The sequence below is a fragment of the Glarea lozoyensis genome, assembly GCF_000409485.1.
Source record: "Glarea lozoyensis ATCC 20868 chromosome Unknown GLAREA20, whole genome shotgun sequence".
In the NCBI taxonomy this organism is placed as follows: Eukaryota; Fungi; Ascomycota; class Leotiomycetes; order Helotiales; family Helotiaceae; genus Glarea; species Glarea lozoyensis.
The window spans coordinates 212,568-236,034 of NW_007360995.1; the positions used below are offsets into that span (position 1 = coordinate 212,568).

Genomic DNA, 23,467 nt, shown 5'->3' on the forward strand with positions numbered 1-23,467 from the left:
ATATAAACATGGCTTGTGTTGCAATTGATACTAGGTCAGGCCATCCAAGAACTTTTCCAAGCGCGAAATCTGATATGTTTGGGAGTGACTATAACACATACACATGCCGCAATACCTCAAAAGATCAAACTTTGCTTACAATGTTGAGAACTTCAAAGCTGGCTCGCCATTATGGTAATAGACATCGTAGGACCGCTGAGAGATCGACTGATGTAAAAGAAACCTAGTGATGACGGAATGTAGGAGAGAGTTGGGCAGCTCATCGTGGCGAAAAAAATAGTGTGGTTTGTGGTCGATAGCTAAAGCACAGAGGATGGAGGTGTTTATTGTCCAGGAAATATAAGAAAAGATGATCACCGCATTCTCTGTATTTTCTGCGATAAGTGAGAACATACTTGTGAATTTCAGCCTCGGCCTGCTGCGGTCCGCTGTAGTTCTCTGACGAGAAAAATCGAAGTAATCAAAAAGAAAAGCAAAATCTTCAATTGTGCCGGTTTCTGAAAGTAGAACCTGTAGCGAAATATGTAACGACTACTTGGAAGATTTTAGGTTTCATAAGTACAAGTTGCAATAGATTTGGTGCCTCTTCTTTGCCAATCGCTGTCGGCGAGGGAGAGGTACCGCACTAAGGAAAATAACAATTTTCTGAAACTCTATCCTGCTTTCATGTTTCTGACCCCGTAAAGCTATTTTAACTAGAACAAGTAAACAATCCTGAGCCAATAGTACATAAGAAGTTCAGAGTAATTACATAGAAAGTGAACGTTGTGTAACCGTCTAATTCCCTAGATAACGTGTCTTCGGTATCACTTCTAGACCTTGTGATTCTCAATTAGAATTTGTATGACGAATTCGTTTCTTTTCTGTCAAGAAAGTATCGCTAGGAGCAAACATATATAGGATAAAGCACTCTATCGCTCATACGAGCTTTGTGAGGGTATACTTATGGGGGGCCGCTTAGCTAAGCGACCCCCTTTAGTCACGTCAAAGGCAGGTGTTTCTTGACACTTTCATTTTCAGGATTTCGACTTTTGATATATATTATTAGCAAAGTAGAGGCGTAATTCATTCAAGATTTTGAGTGGTTCATAGTCAGTCTAAAGAGGTGTCCAGGTTGCAGGTCATCGTGGCTGAGAATTGAACCAATCGGTTACTGCATTGCTATCGCTTCCACTCTCAGATACCACTGCTTTCATTGCGACCATGATTGGAAGTAACGACATGGTGCGCCTCCCACTGAGCCTTCCAGCCTTGCAGCTCGTGTAACATCATCTGGTGCGCCTCTCGCTCAGGGACAGCTCAAGAAATATATATATCTCCAAAATCCTACCTGGCATCGAAACAAACCAGGATTTTCGTCAGAATTGAGAAATACGGTCAATATATTCTCAAAAAAGGATTTCAGAACCTTTCTCGTCCACCCGCGAGCGACACCCAAGGTGTACGTGAGCGGGAAAGCGTTTTGAAATTCAGAGCCTCTCAACTCTCAACCACCAAAGCGTTTTCTTCGTTGCGCGAAGGCTTGAAGTCTTCGCGCATTCCAAATCGACAACAATTCTTCGAGCCATAGTCAATACTATGCCAACGATCATCACCGATTTCAGTCGCATGTCTCCTTGTGGGATATTGAGATATTGAAGTCGGGACTGAACCCAATCGCCACTATTTTAGATATTGATATTTATACGACAGATACTGCTGCTTCTTTCCCGCCCAACTCACCTCATCATTCTAATCATTTACCGGAAGATTCAGAGATTGGCTCCAAAGCCTCCTCGAGTCAGTCCTCAACAAGCCCGTTTACTGTGTTCGAATCTCAGACTTCCCAGTCAGAAATTGAAGGTTCAGCCTCAATTCAACCGGAGGCTCCAGAATTCATTCCGTCCGATTCAGTACTGCAAGATAACTCGCCAAAACGCTGCACGGACCAGAGCCAGAGAACTCGGCTCGTTCTATTTACTTGTCCGGATTGTGACGAGACTTTTGAAAAACAATTCATGCGCAAGTAAGTACCTTTATCAAACTTGGGACCTACATAATCTAACATGTTCAGCAAACACCGTCGAACACAACACCTTCGACCTTACAAGTGTCCGGAGGTTGACTGCAAATACCACACCGTTGGATTCGGAAAGAGAAACGATCTTCGACGACACGTGTCAAGTCTTCATCGGTCTTCCGAGCGAATTATCTACACTTGTCCGCATCGATTTTGTCCGTTGTATCGCACCGGATTCCCCAGGAAGGATAATTGCAAGCGCCATATCGAGCGACAGCACTCCGATTTGCCCTATCAGCAACCTCAAATCTTAGAGTCGCCGGAAGGCAATCAGCAGTAACACAATCACGTAGAAATATCAATCTCAGCCGGCAATCGCAAGAGAGAGATGCGCTGAGCCTCCGTTGAACCCCTAAGAAGCTGACCCTTGACGAAACATCACCATGGAGAATCCCTGGCGTATGGATCTCACCGAGATCCATAAGCTGTTCCGTCTACTCTCACGCGTATTTCTGAAGCAACGAAATCCATACGGCGCTATCACCAATACTGAGCATGTTTCTAACGAGCTAAATGCGGTAGATGTGACTACCGGCGATGGGCAAACAGCTATTCAACGACGAAATGAAAAGGTGAAGAGATTCTGCCTTCTCATCACGATTTCGGACTCTCCTGCACAGTGGTTCAGTAAAAATGATCCTTTGGTACAGAACACAATGGTTCAGAGAATTGAATATGGAGTCTGGCCGGATCTCAAATCCTCAGTGATCACACTGCGGCAATTGCCGTCACGCTTTTTGGATGTATTGTTCTTCGCTGAGAAGGGCCGTCGAGATCGTTTGCTGTCGCTATCTGGTTCTGCGAACGATAATAATCTCTTCGAGTTTACGGAAGCCGACGTGTATGGGATGATAGCGGGCGCAAACAGTCGAGAACGTATTTTGTCAATACTTGGTCTCGACAAAAATTACCATCATCTCAACTTTATGGAGCCCGAAAGCCATGGGATCATCGCAGATATGTGCCGTCCACGTTTGAACGCCAGACTTCCATCATGGCTGTTTGGCCAGCCTACTTGGACAAGAATCAAAACTCATGATCCAGGATAACGTCATGGGGCCACCGAACATCCATATATTTCGACTAAGATCCAATTTTGAGATAGTCGGTGAGCCCCAAAATAGAGCTGGCTGTGTTTCTTCTTGTCAAGAGTTTTCATTTGTTGGTGTTATCTCGTCAATATGTCTTCCCTTGTTTTCGCCCATAACCCTTTTTGGTCTCGGTGTCACGGAGTTCGCGTTCATCAGTTCACCATCTCATACGGATCTGGCCATGAAGGGATTTTTCTCGCTTTCAGACTCCGAAACAGTCAAGCATTTGGCTTCCAAACTATCAAGTTCTTCATTGTCGAAAGGGGGTTTTTGCCTAAGATGGCTTTTGTAGTACTAATCTTAGAGAATATAAGGAGATTATACTATGAATTATTACTCTTGTTGAAAAACAGCCTATTACCTGATTGAAGAGGTGTCGCTCAGGTATCTAAATGGCCTCTCTGTAGATAAACCCTCGGGGACCTCTATAGAGACGTAGAGCTTTTCATCCTTATCGAGACCAGTAGGGAAGGAGCTTCTCCTTTTGACAAGTTTGACCTACTACTAAGCCTACTGATATCTTTCTTGCAAAACGCCAAATCTTGCAGCACCCAATCATTAATTTCTAGGGACTGGCTCCCGTAATGAAGATTGAATTCCTGGTCATAAGGACGAAAGGGATTGAGGAATTGGGCGTCACAGCAGTGACAACTTTATGCAAGTCTAGGAATTGAATAGTTCTTAGGGGTCTCACGTATGATGCTAACAATAATGAGTCGTAACAAGATTTCGGTCATCATGCAAATGTCAACTCCATCTCGTCGAGAAGTTTCATGAAACAAGTCAAGAGGCAAATATCACCGGAAGGCCATTCCGAATCGAAAACGGTGTTTGTTACCTCAATCGAAAATTTTAATCTCCAGTGAGCGAGTTGCAAAATTGTCCTCGGCACATTGTCTCAATGTGTACGTACTTTTATTGTTGTGCGCCGTAGTGAACGAATCGTGATCGCAGCGCCAACTTTTTCCTCTTTCCATATGTCGGCATTGGTCTAGTATCTAGAGTATGGGAAGTATTATTTAGAATCTCCTCCATATTGAGTATGAAGTCGCAAATCATTTACAGAAACCTATAATTCCGCGAAAATGTTGACTTGGTTGATATCATTCATCATCTTGATATCTACTTGGTCATTGTTCAATGAAGGAAGCTCATGAATCCATTTGCTTTATCGGTAAGAAATATTCTAATGATTAAGACGCTCATGGACAGTTACAATAATATTTTGTGGGGTGGCAGGTTAAAATGTTATGCCAACTGTTCTTAGAGATATTCGAGTTGTTGTTATTTGTTGCAACAGAAAGCCAGCACATATAGACAATAGCTGTGAGGTCATTGAAACCAACCATCATTGCAACACCAACATTAAATCTGTAGTTAATTGAATACATTTGCTTTTTACTTTTGTAGTAGAACCTAGCACCCAAACAAAAACGAAAATACACTCAAAACACCCGTACCATTTGAACAACCCAAACATCAATGTTCCAAAAAGATTCAAAATAATCAAAGCCGGTTGTCCTGCATACCGATCAAGCCAACGCATCAACCCACCCCCCCGCTTCCACCTCCAACTTCCCTCCCTCACCCTCCTCCTCCCACCCCAACCACCCCCGTCCCTTCTCCCCCACCAATCCCCAAACACTAACCTCATCCTTCATCTTCCTCTCCAAAAACACAACCACAACAGCCGTAACCCACGTCCCCAAGTCCCCTCCTACAGGACTCCCACCTACTTCCTTACCCAGAATCTCGCTTATCTCACCCACCTTCTCCGCAGACCAGGAGCCGTCGAAATTCTGGAGTGCGAGGAGGGCGTGGACTTTTTCTGTGGGCGAGGCGAGAGTCCAGTTTACAGGGGCTGAGGAAGAAGCCGGTTGTTGGTCGTTGGAAGCGTAGGAGGCAGAGACATTAGTAGAGAACATTTTCTCTGCGCGTTTTGCTTTTTTGGCGGCGGGTAGACTGGACGGTGAGCCATGAGATTGAAGGGCTCCGGATCTATTGTTAGTGGTTCTGTTCCAGAAGCTCTGGACTGGTGGGCCAGTAGGAACAGCTGAGGGTGCTCCTCCAGCCGGTATTCCGCCCCATGCCATTTGTGGCAGAGAGCTTTGTTGTTGATGTTGCTGTTGTTGTTGTTGTTGTTGCAGAGCCATAGGTTGAGGAACTTGCGGTGCCATTGCCATCTGCGGTAGTGCACCCTGCTGTGACTCTCCACTATATTTTCGTCCTGCATTCATAGACTGCGTTGCCATTCCGAAACCACCACCTCGTCCTCCTCGCATACCGGCGACTCCTCCTCTGGCCCCCTGTTGACCCAGTTGACCCATGACTCTACCCTGTGCAGTTGTTCGGTGCATTTGTAATCTATTTTTATTCTGCTGTTCGAGTAACATATGCTGCATCTGGTAATCTTGCAGAGCATGGTTGGTGTTTTGACTCCCAATACTTTGGGTTGGAGGTGGCGGAGGAATTGCGTTACTGAACATGTGATCTACAAGAACTGCTTGATCGTCCTCATGAAGGAAGGAATCAAAATCAAAATCCTGGAGCGCATCTACACCGGATGGACTGTACGCTGGACTGATGGGGGAGGTTCCAGGTGCAGGAGCCGCGTATGACATTCTGGCTGGTAAACCAGGATGAGTAGAAGCTTTGGCAGCTTCCTGGGCAGCTTTTGCAACAGGAATTTGCTTATCATTCGCGGCCACTGCAACGAAAGAACACCATTTATTGACGACCTGAAATTGCTCCCCTAAGCGAACCGCCTCTCGCTTCACAATGTCCTCGAAAGAACTTGGATATCTTTCACTGATGAACTTTCCGTTCTGATCTTTGGCATCGAAGATCCTTCCACGACCCTCCTCAAGGTCTTGTGTCGCTTTTCGTGCAGCAAGCTGGTGTATGGTTTGTCCTTTCTCGGGGAGCACTTCGATTGGAATTTCAAGTTCGAGTGGACCGTGGGCGGATGTCGCTTTAAAGATGACGGATGTTGGGTTTCGAGAGAAGGTTTCTGGTGATAGAATGATATATGCTGACGTTCTAGAGAATGGAAATAGCGAAGGGATTTTGTGGGGTGCTTGGAGAAGCTTGGGGATTGGAATGTCTGGCAAGTCCAATTCGCCAGCAGTAACTTCTCCTTTCTCTGGCTCAGCAGAGGAGTCGAACAGGGAGATCTTTGATTTTTCCGCTGGCGTTGGATCGTTGAGAAGAACTCTCATACCCTCAGTCACAGTATCTATGACTTCAAAATCGTCATCCGTTGTCTCATACTTGACTTCAAGACTATAATCCGTAATATGAGGTGAGAGCGCACCACGTAGCATACGAACCACCGCCCCGTCAAGCGGCTCACCATTCTGCACAGCTTGTGCAAATCCATTGCCAGCTCTCGCCACACCCTCAATAAGAGCATGAGACACACCGTTTCCGATACCAAGCGGAAACACGCGAATTTGACCCTTGGACTTCTCCACTTCGCCATTGAGATAACTAAACATCTGCTCTTGCGCCCAAATATCTCCATCAGTGAGTAGCATAATTTCCAAGGGAATATCGCCCCAGCGTCTCTCCATAGTCGCTCTCACAGCACTGAAAGTTTCAGTACCTCCCATATCTGCTGAAAAAGTTGTGATGTGGGCGGATGCCTCGGCAAGCGAATCAGCATCGTAACTCTTGCTTTTCTGCCACAAAAACGAGTGATGGCTGCCGAACGAGCAGATGTTGAACTTTACACCTGCAGGCATGGATTTGAGAAAGACGTTCATCGCAGAAATCAACATTCGGATATTGCCCCCCATACTTCCACTTCTGTCAGCGACAAAAACTATTTCTGGACGAGAAGGCGGAAGACTGAATTTGGGGACTAGCGTGGCCATGATAGCACGTTGATGAGGAATGTATGGATGGGTTTCGAGAAGTGCCTTTGGAAGTCCGGCCTCTTTAGTTTGAACAATGAGGATGAAGTCTTTGTCGAGTTCTGCGCTTCCAAGAGCAAGCGTTGCAGAGGCTTTGCTCATGACTGGGTCTGCTAATTGAGCGGTTGACAGCGTGCCCATTGAAACGGCGATTGGATGAGAGGGTGATTGCACTCCTTTGATGAATGATCCATCAGGAATATTGATGTCAACCACAATTTTAATGCCACCAGCATCTTGTGTTGAAGTTAAGGAATAGTTGCTATGAGATGGGCCTTGGCCATAGCGAGGTGCAATCCTCGTAGGTATCGTGAATCTTGTTCCATCGTTCTTCCCAGCTTTCAACTCTCCAATATAGGTTGTTTCTACAAGCACACTCTCACCAGCTGGAACGTTACCCAACTTCGTACTGAAAACATCTGAGGCTTCCGGTGCCTGTTCGAGCAAGCCAGCCGTCTCTCCTTTCGCGACAGCCTCATCGAACAATTTCTTCGCTTGAAACTTTTCCTTCACAATACCGCGAAGAATGGTATTGCCGACTTTGGCAGTGAACTTCACGACACTGACGCCATCGTAGAGAGGAAAGTTGTAGATACACTCCTTGATGTTGTCGGTTGATGAATTGGTAAACTTTTGCGTCAGGACTGTTCGAGAGGTATTGCTCAAGATTGTGCTGTGAAAAGAAGATGAGAGAAGAGGGAGATATCTTCTTTCTGTCGTATTACCCCATGGTTGGATAATGGGAATGAGGTAGTAGCAACCGCATGGGTGGAATGAAACCATGTTGTCAAAGTGGGGAAGTGAGGATTCGGTGTTTTGTCAGAAGCAACAATCGGCTTCGTATTGTCATGTGATATTACAACTCTAAGTATCCAAGTATTTGATATGATTCAAAATGAAAGTTGTCATCAAAAAGAGGAGTCGTGAAGTTCTTATAAGCTCAAGCGAAGTGGGATCTAGGCGGATCCAATTGTTGCCTACAGGATCGATTCGTCACACCCATTGGCTCATTGTACAACCACGGCTGAGTTTTATATCTCTGATTGGCTGATTACCACATCCACCTCGTATTATGACTCCAAAATACAAATGGGCCGACTTTTGATTTGCCTCACTCGAATAAAGAGCTGAAGATGAATAAAATGCCGATATTTTGTACGACTTCAAGGCCTTTTGTGTTCACCGAGGAATTGCCTCGCGTCGTGGCCGTCAATGATTGAATCTTGAGATCAGGCAACTTCTTTGTCATGTACAAAGCTTAATTTTGGACGATGAAACTCTAAAGTTGGAAAAAGCAATTATTAATTACGTGTAAGCTTCTTTTCGTCTGTTGCAATGAGTTTTGCGATCAATGTTGAACAGTTATAACATAAAAACGACACGAATCCTGAAGGATTTGCGAACTGCGCTGTTGTGTAACCGTGGCTATGAGAATAACGAATATCCACCCTAGAGCTACGGGGGCTTTAGCAAGAGGGACAGAAATTTTTATCAAACATCAGCAAATTATCTGAAATCGTCCAGTTGTTTATTAGATTCGTCATCGCAACTTTTTTGACGTCTCAATGAAACGTAAGTTCACAGGTTTTAGCTAGTTCTGAACCGCAACATTATGTGACTCGGTTCAAAACCAATTTTTCTGATGGTTGAAGGTTTAGCAAGCGGGACAAGAGTTTGGGAACTTCTGAGATTAAGGTAGTAGAGCTGTGTAAAACTTCAAACTTTGTAATGATTAGTTAATATCTAGCACCAACCTACCTAAAAATATGTCGAATAATCAGTCTCTTATTTGAGCTGCAGCCCACAAGTTTTGCAGAACGTGTTCTTGTGTAGATCTGGGGAACCATTACATTGTAGTTCATAACGTTCAGAAAGCTATACAGAAGTTGGGCTTGAACTAATCATAGTAAATTGGTCGCATCAACGAACGATCGCTTTAATTTCGATAGTCAAGCCTGGAAAGCCATTCTAGAAATGATTCTCTTACGTGTGGAATAATTCTAGATTTGTTTCAAACTCTATTGCTGTGCAAGTCCTATTGAAGTTGCAAGACCGGACCCAAGCACCTTCAACCTAATTGGATACTTCAAGCAGAATAATTCACAAAAGGCTGATCATTTGATCTGGATTTGGTTTGGGAGGATGAATGAATCAATCACAAACTGAATCTCGAAGACTTTGCGAACCATAGTTTTGGTGTAACTGTGGCCTAAGTTAATCCACCTTGGAATGGAAGTTCAACAACCGAGATAGAATGTCTTAACCACGACAGTGGGTTGAAGCATGAGTAGCTTGATCAAATCAGCTGGGCCAATGTGAGAGTATGGGGTCTTGTGCGTGGTTTCAACCTCTAGTTGCTTTAAATGCTCTCACTGGAAATTAAAAGTAGACAACGGCCAAAATTTCTCACGAGAAGCCACAGAAATCCAACAATCATCCTGTGACAGCTGGTTCAATCTCTATATACAGCTACTCGCCGCCCTCCTCTCCATCTTCAATATATCTCAACCCACATACTCCGGCAACCCTCCCGCCTCCTCATACCCCGGCGGCGCGTCTCCGTCTCCATCTCCCTCCTCCACTCCCCTCTTCCCCACAACCCTCTCAAAAGCCTCCCCCCTAACCCTCTGCAACTCCCTCTTCCTCCCCTCATACCTCCCAAGCGCCTCATTACACTTAAACTCCAACGCCGTAACCCTCCTCTCCTCCGCCCCTACCTCCCCCTCAAGATTCCCCCTCGCCTCCCCACAAACCCTCAAACACTCCCCAATCCTCGCCCTGGGCACCGAATTCGAACTAAACTCCTCAAACACGATCCGATTCACGAATTGCATCTCTTGCACACCAATTTTGCCGATACTCTTGATAGCGGGCTGAATAGCCCTCGCCTGATTCATCAGGAACTCCACGTGCGAGATATGCGTTTGCGCGCGGTTGAGCAGGTTGTATTTCTGCATGGCTGCGAATTCGCCCGCGAGGGCCCAGGCGTCGGCGGTAGTGGCTTTCATGGCGTTGTCGAGTTCTTTGATTGCGAGGGCGAGGGATTTGTCGGCGTCTTGGAGGGTTGAGCGGGCTTGTTGTTCTGTATTCAGACGAAGTTGGGCGTCGTGGAATGCCTTTTCCGCGTCTTTGGTTTGTTCTTCTAACTCGTCTTCTCCTGGGACTTCGGGGGTTGGCCCGTCGAATAGGGAGTTGTATAACTCATCTAGTTCTTTCTGTGCTGCGTGGTGGACTTCGGCGATGCTAGATAATTGTGAATTTAAAGCTTTCGCTTCCGAGAGTTTGGGTTCTAATTGCTCGATGGTGGTTTTGTGTTTTAACTCCACACTCACAGCTTCGAGCCACTCTTTTTCTTCTTTACTAGCTTCTTCCTCGAATTTGTCTTTCTTTCCACCTAATTTGTATCGCAATTTTTTCATATGAGAGTCTCGATATTTAACGTGGTCTGCATACTCCCAAGCGACGTCTTTGGTGGCCTGTTTCAATTTGACTTGTTCTACAGCCAACTCATTGCTTAGCTGTTTTACATATGCAGTATTCTGTTCCAGCGCTGATATTGCATATTCGGTCTCTTCTAGTGACTTTAGTAGTTGAGCGTTCTGTGACGCTGCGGCAACAAGCTTTTCCTGAAACGATGGCATCGTGGAAGTTTAGTTGAAATTTTTGCGGTATGATGGAAATGAAATATCCATTCCTTCCAAAGCTCAACGTTGAAGCTTTAATATTGTCTGATCTGACGACGGCACAGCATGCTTGGCGGGCAAAGCTGGGGCTTAGCAGTCGTCGATAAATGGAAAGTGGGCAATGCATGCGCCACATTATTATGAAACTTTATAGTCTGACAAGGTTTACCATGAGAGACCAGTGATATTGAGAAATTTACGAAGAGAAATGTAAACTCGACGTCATAGTCTCCAGGCAACGCAAGTATAGCCACAGAATTACGTGAAAAACAACGGTCACGTGACATACTTCGAATTTGAATATTTTTGAATAGAGAAGAGATGATGGCTGAGAAGAAACAAAAGAAGCAGACTACCTAAGGAGTTGTATGACAGGAGACATATGTGAAAGGGAAGACTGCCTTACCTTTGATGTCTTTTAAGCTATTGATTATTCCAAGACCCCACTGTGATCGTGCTCCTCCAGCAATACCCCATCGCTGAAAAAGAAATGCTTCATTCTAGACTTAAAGACCTGAGAACCCGTCTTGTGTTGGTTGTATTAGAGTAGAATCTGGGGTGGTTGTACAAGTTTGGTGTTTTTGCAGCACGTCTGACGGGGACAACTCTGATCGCCCAACAACACAAAGTTACCGTGAACAAAGAGTCTATTATCGTGAATCAGCCAAGCTATTACATCGGTTTGCTTTTCCCCGCTGTCCAATTTCTATAAATACCGTTCTCCATGATACCGTACACGAAGGATACGCACGTGCCGCAAAGCATTCTCCTCCAAGCTCGAAATGCAGATGGTGTGAGGCTCGAAAAGAGGGTGTGAAGCTCCATATATAAATGTCCAAGAGTCTATGATCTAACAAGTCTCTCATTTCTGACTGCCGGACTAGGATATGTAACATGGCAGCTGTATTCAATAAGCTGATGTTTGACAGACGAATGATATGGTCGGCTGGCAACCCCTGACAGCGGTCACATGCATCATACACCACATTGGAAGAAGGAAGGTTACCTCTGCCAATAGCCAAACATTGGATACATTTGAATATCTTGGTATTTTCACTGTCACATAGTTTTGGAAATGGAGATCATTTCCCTTCCGCTTTTCAACATCACGAGGTATTCATTCCAACAAGCCCAGCGACAGGGGCAATTAGCCAGCGTGTGCCCCTTTTTTCGAGCCCCAAGCGCCGGCTCTCACTCGTCCGCCAAACCATTTCCCCAGACACAATGATTCGGCTACAACCTCCCGCATCAACAACGGTTTGCTCGAGATTCACTCCAACACTACTGTGCTCTGTACCTAGGTAGTCTGTACATGCACCCGGCCACACTCAACCTGGCAATCCCCCGAGACCCGAGAGGCCATCTGGACACAATATGGCGACGAACTGCCAAATTGGGCTTCACGGTGTTTGCGGTGACAAGAGGTTCACGCCGTCATTAGGTCACAAGGAGTTATATGAAGGTCTGGGAAGCCACGACCGGAAGGATGATTCTCTCAACTCATTTCGAAAGCCTCGAGGCTGGCGAGAAACGGCAATCATGTTCTTCAAAGGATGTCTTTTGGTGCAGGCACTGATTATTGTATTCTACAAGATTAATCCTATCATCGCGGCACCACCTCATTCACGACAAAATGACTTATCCAATTTACCTCCCGATAGCTGGCAGAAATATGTTCGAGCTCCGCCCAGCAATATCATAAAACCATATCGGATTGTCTCGGTTTATCCTAATGCGGGTGTCAAAAATCCATCTGGTCTTATTGATGGAACTGGAACCACTTTGACCAGACAGCCAGCTTCTGGTAACGCGCCGACCGCAGCGGGGAAACCGATTGTGGATATTCAACCAGAGGTGGTGGTTGATTGGGGTCAAAACTATGCTGGTGTTGTATCGATCAATTTTGGGGGTGCTTCAAATTCGACTCCTGGATTACCTGGTATCAGATTGGCGTTTTCAGAGTCGCTGCAGTACCTGACCAACCTCAGCGATTTTTCTCGGTCAAACAATGTGAGTGCGGTTTTGCCATCTGAATATCAATGCTAACACAGTTTTAGGGAGACACAATTACTCCAGGTTCAGATCAAGTGAGTGACACATCCACTTTCATTTGCACCCTGCTCACGTGATACAGATTGCGGTGAAGTCAAAACCATATACATGGACAGATGACCATGGCTGCGAGTTCGGTGATCAGGTTTGCGCTGATGGTCTACATGGCTTCAGGTATATGAAAATATACATGGATGCGCTGGAATCGGATTCGCCATACACGACACCTTACGGATCAGTCACCATCAACTCGATGAGCTTGAATTATTCCGGACTTCTAGGCACACCAGACAAGTTCTCCGGCTGGATTCAGACCTCAGATGAGGATCTAAATCAATGGTGGTATGATGCTGTCTACACCAACGATTTATGTACAGATGTCTTTCGTCTGAATGATACCGAGCCAAGAGGTGCTGCGAGTCCGACTTTGATTGGAAAATTGGTCCTTACCGATGGTGCGAAACGTGATCGGGATCCATATGTTGGAGATATTGCAGTTTCTGGAAAGACATTATTCCTTACTCGAAATGTCCCGGAAGCAGTTAGAAATGTGTTGGCTGATCTAGCTGATCACCAACGTGAAGATGGATGGATTCCACCTGCTAGCATGTAAGTCGAATTTTCAATCATTTATATCAGTATTAACTTTCCCCAGAAACAACTACACTCTTGCTCTCCTAGATTACCCTCTCTGGTGGGTCGTCTGCAGCTACGACCTCTTCATGTACACCAACGACGTGGCATACATAACCAAGTACTACGCAAACATCCTCAACGTCCTCGACAAATTCTACCCCTCCATAACCAACCCCAACACAAACCTCCTCTCCAAAGGCCTCGGCGTCTCAGGCGGCTACGGAGACTACGCCTTCCTCCCCCGCGACGGCCCCGTAACCTACTACAACGTCCTCTACGTCCTCGCCCTCAAAAACGCCGCCACAATCGCCCTCGCCCTCAACAACCCCACCGACGCAAAACGCTGGCTCGACCGCGCAGACCTCGTCTCAGCCGCCGTCAACGACCGCCGCTTCGACACCACCGTCGGCGCCTTCTTCGACGGCAACTGCGGCTTCACGCCCTGTCCCACGCACGCCCAGGACGGAAACAGCATCGCCATCATCAGCGGCGCCGCAAACTCCACGCACGCACAATCCGCACTCGATTACCTCGCCAAAGCCCACGCTCGCCCGTACGGAAACTCGTTCTACGACAACGATGTCATATCAGACGGATTCTCACAGCGCGTATATGCGTTTATATCATACTTCGAGATCGAAGCGCGGTTCATGCTCGGCTCACCCGCCACGGCGCTCGAGGAGATCAGGCGGCTGTACGGCTGGATGGCAAACCACGATCCGAAAGTCACGACCTGGGAGGGTATTGGCGCGGAGGGCTCGATATATGCGGGGAAATATAGCAGTCAAGCGCATGGCTGGTCGACGGGGATCGTGCCGCTGATGACGAATAACATCCTCGGCGTCACGCCTACGGGACCGGGATTCAGTACGTGGAGCGTTAGACCTGTGCCGGGTGATTTGAAGTGGGCGAAGGGTGTGGTTCCTACTCCGAAGGGGGAGATTAAGGTTCAGTGGAATAGGGAGGGTGGGAATTTTTGGTTGAGTGTGGCGACGCCGATGGGGACGAAGGGGGTTATTGCTGTGCCGGTGCTGAAGGGGGGTGGAGAGGTGTATTTGAATAAGGTGCTTGTGGCGGGGAGTGAGGCGAAGGCGGAAAGGGATGGGTATTTCGTGGTGGAGGTTGATGGGGGTGAGCATGTGGTTACTGTTGGGTATAATTCGTAGTTTAGGCATAGATACAGCATGTTTCTATGATAAGCATCAATCTAAACATTTCCAGATCTTTGGTTTCTCCTAAACCATGTAAATCATGTCGACAAAAGCCTGATCAAGAACAGGAATGCAGTTCTTTGCCTCCCGTGCGTAAACTTACAATAGTGTTTCTCGCCGGTCAGCTCACAACTCTCCACCACCAAAACATCCTCAAAAAACAACTATGTGTCTCTTCAATATAAGAACACATCAATCAGTGTGGCAACAATAGTACACTCGTGACTCGTGGTAGGCAAGACAATTCCTAGCACATCTTCTACCAAGACATAGCAAAATGACTCTTTAGCATTCAAACTCGACAGATCTCAAAATAATTATTGATTATGCTTCAACTAAACAAAGCGTGTATAGCGCAACTCCCGAACATCGTGAACAACATCGCATCCATCCAAGCTAGTCATCCAACAGCGTTAGGTTTTATATTCCGCTGTCAGCATCCAGGAAGTTTACAAGGCTATTACCCAGGATCCTTGAGTGGAAATTTTGGTCACTGTATCCCTTACTTTCCTCCTCATTCAGTTAAAAACTCGAGACCCGCTTTAACAATAACAACACACGTCCATCCCAACCCGGAACTCACCAGCCAATACTTTCCCCCTTTACAACCTGCACTATCCCCGAAAGATCAAACCAATCGCCCTTTGGTGTCAGCGAGACACGCTGCTTCCTTCCTAAATTTCTTACATGTTAAAATGGCAGAACGCTTGCCTCCCGGGGTGACGTACTGCGTGATAGACCAAAATAGCGATTCTGTCATTGATTTCTGATGAAGCTTCCGACGCTGGGGCGTCAAGGAGACGGGAATCCGGTAGAGTTGTTGCTTAAAGGAATGTTTTACAGAGTTAGGCTGGGGAACTGAGTCTAGGAGTGTGGAGCAAGATGCTTAGGAATATTGAACGGTGTTGAAGAATTTCCTTATTAGGATCGTGCAAAGTCGATTTCAATTCTGTGGCGTAGGCGTGGTAGAGTATTGCTGGAATTAGAAGTTAAGATCGAGGGATTCGCCTTCGTCAGAATTGATCGGTAAGCACGCTAATGTGACATTTTGGACCACAACCACGATTACGACCAGGACTCGTACTTTGAAAACTACGGCACCGGCGAGTGTGAAGCCTGGAATTGTGAGTATAAGCTTTGTTCATGGATTCAAAAGGTAACCAAAAGAGAATGAAATGAGATTTATCAGCACAACACAGAGAGCATTGTCCGAAAGAGGAAATAAAATCTTGGGAGGCTCTCGGAGGCAGCATACCTGTGCAGATGGAGCAGCATACCTGTGCAGATGGAGAAAGAAGTGATGAGTTGAGGTATCAGGAAATATGAGGGTTGGGGAGGTATAAAGAGATGAGTTGTGTCCAGCAGAAAGCATTCAAATAACATTATCGCAAATCACACCTTCAAACCACCCAGCACTCAAATAAACGCTTCAAAACTTTTAAAAATGTCCGCACTCGTCCTCATAACCGGCGGCACCGGTCTCATCGGCATCAAAACCATCCTCCTCGCCCTCCAAGCAGGCTACACAGTTCGAGCCGCGGTACGAACCCAAGAGAAGGCTGATGCAGTGCTAGCCACGCCCTCCATCAAAACCCTCAACCCACGCTCTCATCTGACATTCATAATCATCCCCGACATCCTCGCAGACAACGCCTACGACGAAGCCGTCAAAGGCGTGAAATTCATCATCCACCTCGCCTCCCCCGTCGTAAAAGGCGACGGCTTCACAGCAGATCAATACGAGAGCGAACTCATCCAACCCGCTATCAAAGGCACGATGTCCATCTTGACGGCCGCGCAGAAAACGCCGGGTATCCAACGCGTGGTGATTACATCCTCGGAAGTCGCTATCGTGCCGTGGGAGGAGTTTATTTCGAAGGAGGTGGACACGGTGTTTGATGATACCTACGAGATTCCCTTTCCGGCTGGGCCGTACGGGAATGTGTTTGAAGCGTATAGCGCTAGTAAAGTGCGCGCGTTGGTTGCTACGAAGCAGTTTGTGAGGGAGAATAAGTTGGAGTGGGATGTGATTAATATCATGCCATCGTTCGTTATCGGGGATAATGAGATGAACTTCAAGGCGGAGGATGTTTGTGATGGGACTGTTGCGGCGGCATTCTCGCAGGTTCTGGGGAGGGATAGCGGATGGGGTCCTACGCCTAGCACGAGTGTGCATGTGAGGGATGTGGCGTGGTTACACGTTCATTCTCTGGATCCGAAGATTGAGGGCAATCAGAATTTCCTGGCTGTGTCTGAGGGGGAGAGGGGGACGGTTTGGGAGGAGGCGATTGAGATTGTGAAGAGGAATTTTCCTAAGGCGGTGGAGAAGGGGATCTTGCCGAATAATAAGCCGGCGCAGACGAAGAGGACAAAAGTTGATGCTAGTAGGACGGAGAAGGTGTTTGGATTTAAGTTTTTGAGCTATGAGGAGCAGGTTAAGAGTGTGGTGGAGCAGTATTTGACTCTTCTTGGGGAGGAGGTTGCTTAGATGGATCCCTACTTCTTGGGTTGATAGATAGTGTTTGAGCTGTAATTGAATAATGAGTTGACGGAAAGTGAGAAGTTTGCTTGATTGTGGTTTGTCCTGATGTATTGTACTTCTTGAACAGTCAATGTGCATTGCTTTCTGTACCCCTTGCTCTGAAAAGTGGAGCAGAAGAGTAAAGCAGACTAGGAAGAAACGAGATGATAACTTTTGATTGTACAGTACCTTTTTTCTCTGATTTCAACCCCATTTATAGGGGCTTATGGAAGTTGGAGACTTTTGTTGTGTCCCTTCTACTGGAGGCACGGTCAACACAACTGGCAAACCTTCTAAATATTCTGTTAATTTGAATTGTATAACAGTGGAAAAGGTATTTTGACACTCTGTATCTAAATATATTACGAGAACGTCTGATTTTCTGAAATTGTGAACACAATATACGATATTTTGTCAACTTGTTCAAATGAGTATTGTGCATTGCGTGTCAATGTTTCGGTGTAGCACGAGCGTGCTATCATATTGAGAAGTCTTGTAGTTACGAAAGTGAATTGAGGCGAAGATTATATAATATATATAAATATTGACATACAACATGTAGCCTGACAATTGTGTTGCATCGCGATCGAACGTCGAAGTGTTGAAATGTAAATGTGATGGCTGAAGTGGAATCTTTGTGATCGTGAGCGATCCGTGGCCCGAGCTCAACTACCCCTGCACTCGCATCAAGCTTCAATGTTCCAGCTCGAACAATTTATGTCGCAATTCAACGTCTCAATTCAACAGGTCATATCAATACACAACATTCAAAATGGGTTGGTTATGGGGAAGCTCAGATCATAGCAACGCATCAAAATCCAAAGATCCCGTCCGCGACCTTGACCCCGATCTGCGCGACTTTCTAAAGAAAGAAGCCCCTCAAAAATACGAAGCCAAAACCACTCCCCCTCCGCCGCCAGAACGTACCATCCCAAAGCCTGCGATCGCAGAAGATCAATTCGAAGATGATTCAAAGCCAAAAGTACCTCCTCAGTCGCTTTACCAGGATGGACGATATGCGCATATATGGAAGAACTACAAGAGTCTGTCAGAGGTGGAAGCCGAGGGCAAATCGGATCAGGAGCGAATGATGGATGTAATGGAGAGTCACCGGACGCGACAGGCAGAACTTGGTAGGGCAGCGCTGGAGAGTTGTGCTGTTGAGCAGATGGAAGTTAGTGATTGCTTTCGCGCGGGAGGGTGGTCAGCCAAAACGACCATGTGTCGGGCGGAGAATAGAAAGTTTGATAGATGTTATACCATGCAGGCGGTAAGCTACACGCCATGGATTGCGGATGCAGCTAATAGATGTAGAAATTCCTCAAAGCATTGGGATACCTAGCAGCGTACGATCGTCCGGACGTTGAGGAGCAAATTCAAATGCAGGCGGATACGTTATACCACCAGATGTTAGACCAAGAGAAAGCGATTGAAACCGCAAAGGCCGAAGGAAAACCCATACCGGCATTCCCAGCATTACTTAAAGCGCAAATGGCAAAGGCAAATGTAGCTCAGGATCTGGAAAAGCCGGAATTCGATATATCATCTCTTGCGCCTAGATCACAAAATCCATTGAAGAAGAGGTTGGAGAAGTTTGAGGGTGTGGAACGAGAGATTGAGGAGTTGGCGATTAAAGCGGAGGTTGCTGCTGCTGCGGAGATGTCGGGGAAGATTGATCATGTGGGACGACAGCAGTTGGAAGAGAGAGAGTTACGGAAAGCGCAGGGGAGAGAGACGATTGCGGATAAGGTGTATTATGCGTTTAGGGCGAAGTGAGGTTGTTCCTCGATTTCGGATTGAGGTGCCCATTGAGAGCAGACGACTTCATGTGCAGTCGGCAGTAGACTCGATTCATGAGCGCTCGCTATGGGGAATCATCGTAATGTCTACATCTCCGACAACTGCAACGAAGATCAACTCCACACCCAAGGACTTTATGATCAATCTTCCAGACTTCTAGAGCCAAACAAAACTGGAGCGGTATTTTACCAAGTTGGAATTTTATAATGCTCTGTTCGACTCCATTTTTGGGAGGTGATATGTGGCGTGGAGTAAAATGAGGAGGAAATCGCTCGAGGAGTCACAATGTACGAAACATATATGTATTTTATCACGAATATCCATTACCATTATCTATTCAATCCGATCGGACATCTGCCAAGTCTCTTGATCTCTTATTCTATCCATGCTACCATTCTTACTTGATCTCTAGCTCGATATAAAATCCGATCTCGCAGTCACGTGCGTATCGCCCACTTCTATGACTGACTTCTAATCCAAGATATATGAACGACTTCCTCTCTTAATTGGAAACAACAATTTTCATATCTCAAACACTGTTTAAAAATGGACGTCCCCATAGCAGCAAACGTCCTAGGCACAATAGGCGCAGTCTGCTGGTCAATCCAAGTCTCTCCTCCCTTCCCTTCTCCCCTTCCCCCCTCAAAATTTCCCCCATATCCCATCCCCTTTTCCTCTCCTCATCTCAGACTAACACCCCCCAGCTAATCCCTCAAATCATAATCAACCACCGCCGCCACAACACCACCGGTCTCCAACCCTCCATGATGCTCCTCTGGGCCATCGCTGGTGTACCCCTCGGCGCGTACAATATCGCGGGGAATTTCAACGTCGCGCTCCTGATCCAGCCGCAGATACTGACGGTGTTGAGTTTGGTTACGTGGGGACAGTGTGGGTTTTATGATGATGTGAGTAAATATCAACGGAGGAAGGGGAGGGAGGGGAAGGGATGTTGATGTGTGTAGAACTGGACGACATTAAGATGTTGTGCCGTGGTAAGTGTGATTGGAATAGTCTTCGGTGGGATTGAAGCTGGCTTGGTTTTTGCGTTGAAGGTAAACTCCCTCCACTATCCCGAGGACTCCAAACTAACTTACATATTCAGGCTGGCATAGACCGAGATATCCACTGGCCGGTCATACTGATGGGTGTGGTATCTGCTATTCTTCTCAGTGCGGGAGTGTTGCGCCATTACTGGGACATCTACACGCACCGCACCGTCCGCGGAATTTCATTCATCTTCGTCGCTATAGACGCGGCGGGAGATGTATTTTCTCTCGTCTCAATCTGTACGTCCTCCTCCCTTTTGCCCCCATCTATTATACCCTGACACGGATGTATGAAGTCTTCCAACCCAAGCTAGATATCCTAGGCATGGTCATCTACGCCAGCGAATTCGTGCTTTGGTGCGGCGTTTTTGCTTGTGGTGGGTATTTTAATTTGAGGCCGTGGGTTCAACAGAAGATTAGTGAGAGGGCGCTGAGGAGGGTTGGGATGGGGAGGCAGGATGGGGAGGGTGATGGGGAGGTGGATGTGGATGTGGATGTGGAGCTTGAGAGGATGGGGAGTTCGACGTCGGTTTTTAGGACGTCGGGGAGTGTTGTTAGTGAGAGGCGTGGGGGGAGGGCGGAGGGTTAGACGTTTGTGTGTTGGTGTTGTAAGAGGAACTATCTTTGACATTTCACAGCTGTCTGGTTGAGTCGTCTCAGCTCACTCAATTGCAGACCTAAATTTCTACCATGGAGTCGCCATCAGACTCACTGGCTGCTCCAGATCCTTATTTTGGACTCAAAAGTCTATTCCCAGTCTAGATCAACCTACAAGATTGCAACTCAGACAATTCGACTTCTATTTAATAAAGGACGTTCTCCTAATGCCTTGTATCTGTCAGATTCAATGATAACACGTCATACAACGCAAGTTGATCACTCATTTCGTGCAATTGCTCTTATACTTACTAGCTTAACTAGATCTAAATTCTAGATTCTAAAGTGTATCCTAAGCAATTAGCTATAAGATAAAATACTAGGAACTTGAGCTTCCAATCTATCAAAGAACGTGCTATTAAAAGACGTTCTATATATTCTATCGAATTATCTCCCCTTACTCAACTCTAGGTCTAGTGTGTTATAAGTCTAACGGGATACCACCTTACGGTAGAATAAGCACTCTCCGCTCAAGATGCTATAATTACTTGAACTTCTTACAAGTAAATATACAAGGCCGTTGTTATGAGATAAACCAAGTACCACTAATAGGGAGCTGGTCGATTTCTACTAATCTTGTTCTCGGGGGTGGACTATTGGTAACACACTAGTGAGTTAACAGGCTATCTAACACAATCGCCTGTAAAATTTATACTAATTAGCACCTCTAGATCCCTTCTAGACTTAAACCTCTATTACGAGGTTAGTTCTACGTCAGGCTACGAAGACATCTTAGCTGATTTTCGATAAAGGACATCCATCTTAAACGAATTCAATCAGGCCAACCCCCAAACTCACACACGCAACACCTGACACTGTATAGAACAATCTACTTACTTATCTACTACTCTATACTCGTGTTTGCGATTTCAAGCGCTATCACAGTGTCACGCGGCGAATCGCTAAGCTCAAAATTCTATTCCAGGTGTGTAAAGGGACGATCTCTCAGACGCCTTGTATTCTACTCTATCACGTTATCCTCATGTTCTCATGTCCCCAAAAATACGCCACACCGTCTATCCTCCTTCCCTTCTCTCAAACACTGAGCAGCACTTGACTTCCATCACCCCTCCTCCTCAAGTCAAAACCCCAAACCTCACACCTCTCCTTTCCCACCTCCCTCCCCCCCTACGCTTCCAACCCCTCACCACCCTCACACTCTCCACCCCTCCCCTAAGCACCCAGCCCACTCCCCCCATAAAACGGCAAACTCGCAATCCAAGTATGTCTCAACAATTTCCCCTCGACAATCTCCTCCTTATGCGCCTCCATAACCTCCAAATCCCAATTCACGCTCACCATCAGCCCCTTCAGATAATCCGCGCGCGGCTGGGCGAGATACAACGCCTGCAGGCCGGTGAGATCAGCGTGGTCTTTCGCGTACGTCTTCCAGTAGTCGTTTGTCATGTCCGAGAGCACGACGCCGGGCATGGTTGTGAAGGTGCGGAGGGTGGGGTACTCTAGGAATCTTATTAAAATTTGGGGAGTCGGGGAGGAGAGGGAAGGGGACGTACCAGCTTGCACATGCTCAACCAGAACCTGCGTCGCCATTTTACTCACATTATACCCCGAGCCCGTCGGCATCGTGAACCCTACTCGCGCAGAGAGAACACAGATCACAGTGCCCACGGGATTCTTCGGATCAGGCTGGCTGTTGATATAATAATGGATCATCAACGCCGTGCCTTTGGTGTTGATATCCTACACATCATCAGTTACCCATTCCTTTTCCAAAACACCCCGTGATAGAATGGGATGGGATGGGATTCTCACAATAGTACTCCACCACTCCCCCAAACTCCCCTCTCCGAATTTCTTCCCATCGTTAAGCACGCTCGCGTTATTCAACAGCACATCTGCGCCGCGGCCGAAGGTATCTTGGATTTTCGCGAAGAGGGATTTCACGTCTTCTTCGATCGATATATCAGCGCTTACAACTAGAACTTTTGTTTCTTTATTCAAGCCTGCAATCTCATCTCTGACTTTTTCGAGCTCTGGAAGGCGACGACCGATTATTACGATGCCTGTTGCGTTTGCACGAGCCCAGACTTTTGCTGCGGCCTATGAGGTGTTAGTCGTGAGTTTGGTAATCGAATCATGACAAAAGAAGATCAACCCATGACCACATAAGGGAAATAAATCGAGATAAGTGGAAACAACAATTTCCTCGTCTCATCTCCCTTCCCCTCCCTCATTTCAACCCATCTCAGCCCATCTCCTCACCCCCCTTCACCCTCTCCCCTCCAAAACTCCAAACTCCCACCACCAAAAATTCAATAAGGAAAATCAAAAACTCACAGCACCAATCCCGCTCCCCGCCCCCGTAACAACGATGATCTTCCCCCCCGCCGAATTTCCCGGTTTCTCAGCGGCGACAAACGGATACGGATCCCTCCTCAGCGTCTTCGTAAAGGAGAAGGGGTAGGTGTAGAAATCGGGGTGGGATTCTTGCATTTTATTAGAGATGTGAGGGGATGGGATGGTGGTGTTTGGGGGTGGTGAGGTGAAAAGTAATTGAGGGATGAGGGAGCTATGAAATACAGTTTACCTATGCGATATATGTATATATACTCACACCTCCCACGCCGCATTTGACATACAAACCCAAACCCACAACCCTCACAAATCTAATCAAATCACCATCGCATCCGCGTAATCCCACCCCGCCTTTTCAAATCAAGACTGACGACGGCCACTCTCGCCGCTCCCATTGATCATCAATAAACCTTGCTACCGTTCTCCCAGTCCAAGCGACCGCTCCTAGATTTTCCTACGTACATATGTGCGCATAGTG

General features: G+C 46.6%; 7 protein-coding genes across 7 annotated transcripts; 4 read left to right on the forward strand and 3 right to left on the reverse strand.

Moving 5' to 3' along the window:
- Nucleotides 1–2,442: 2,442 nt before the first annotated feature.
- GLAREA_13036 (uncharacterized protein) lies at nucleotides 2,443–3,108 on the forward strand (the record flags this gene model as incomplete). Its single annotated transcript, XM_008084515.1, has 1 exon — nucleotides 2,443–3,108. One exon carries the CDS (start codon nucleotides 2,443–2,445, stop codon nucleotides 3,106–3,108), a length of 666 nt encoding a protein of 221 aa, XP_008082706.1.
- Nucleotides 3,109–4,682: 1,574 nt separating this feature from the next.
- GLAREA_13037 (vWA-like protein) lies at nucleotides 4,683–7,847 on the reverse strand (the record flags this gene model as incomplete). Its single annotated transcript, XM_008084516.1, has 1 exon — nucleotides 4,683–7,847. The coding sequence occupies one exon, from the start codon at nucleotides 7,845–7,847 to the stop codon at nucleotides 4,683–4,685; it is 3,165 nt and encodes a 1,054-aa protein (XP_008082707.1).
- A 1,721-nt stretch (nucleotides 7,848–9,568) lies between these two features.
- On the reverse strand, nucleotides 9,569–10,705 carry GLAREA_13038 (uncharacterized protein; the record flags this gene model as incomplete). Its single annotated transcript, XM_008084517.1, has 1 exon — nucleotides 9,569–10,705. One exon carries the CDS (start codon nucleotides 10,703–10,705, stop codon nucleotides 9,569–9,571), a length of 1,137 nt encoding a protein of 378 aa, XP_008082708.1.
- Nucleotides 10,706–12,121: 1,416 nt separating this feature from the next.
- Nucleotides 12,122–14,601, forward strand: GLAREA_13039 (Six-hairpin glycosidase; the record flags this gene model as incomplete). The annotated part of the gene is made up of 4 exons (XM_008084518.1): nucleotides 12,122–12,757; nucleotides 12,805–12,834; nucleotides 12,882–13,408; nucleotides 13,455–14,601. 4 exons carry the CDS (start codon nucleotides 12,122–12,124, stop codon nucleotides 14,599–14,601), a joined length of 2,340 nt encoding a protein of 779 aa, XP_008082709.1.
- A 1,489-nt stretch (nucleotides 14,602–16,090) lies between these two features.
- On the forward strand, nucleotides 16,091–17,134 carry GLAREA_13040 (NAD(P)-binding Rossmann-fold containing protein; the record flags this gene model as incomplete). Its single annotated transcript, XM_008084519.1, has 1 exon — nucleotides 16,091–17,134. One exon carries the CDS (start codon nucleotides 16,091–16,093, stop codon nucleotides 17,132–17,134), a length of 1,044 nt encoding a protein of 347 aa, XP_008082710.1.
- An 805-nt stretch (nucleotides 17,135–17,939) lies between these two features.
- On the forward strand, nucleotides 17,940–20,605 carry GLAREA_13041 (uncharacterized protein; the record flags this gene model as incomplete). The annotated part of the gene is made up of 6 exons (XM_008084520.1): nucleotides 17,940–18,437; nucleotides 18,482–18,939; nucleotides 19,120–19,147; nucleotides 19,672–19,875; nucleotides 20,073–20,256; nucleotides 20,313–20,605. The coding sequence occupies 6 exons, from the start codon at nucleotides 17,940–17,942 to the stop codon at nucleotides 20,603–20,605; spliced, it is 1,665 nt and encodes a 554-aa protein (XP_008082711.1).
- Nucleotides 20,606–21,846: 1,241 nt separating this feature from the next.
- On the reverse strand, nucleotides 21,847–23,127 carry GLAREA_13042 (NAD(P)-binding Rossmann-fold containing protein; the record flags this gene model as incomplete). The annotated part of the gene is made up of 4 exons (XM_008084521.1): nucleotides 21,847–22,133; nucleotides 22,188–22,374; nucleotides 22,447–22,734; nucleotides 22,972–23,127. 4 exons carry the CDS (start codon nucleotides 23,125–23,127, stop codon nucleotides 21,847–21,849), a joined length of 918 nt encoding a protein of 305 aa, XP_008082712.1.
- Nucleotides 23,128–23,467: the final 340 nt, after the last annotated feature.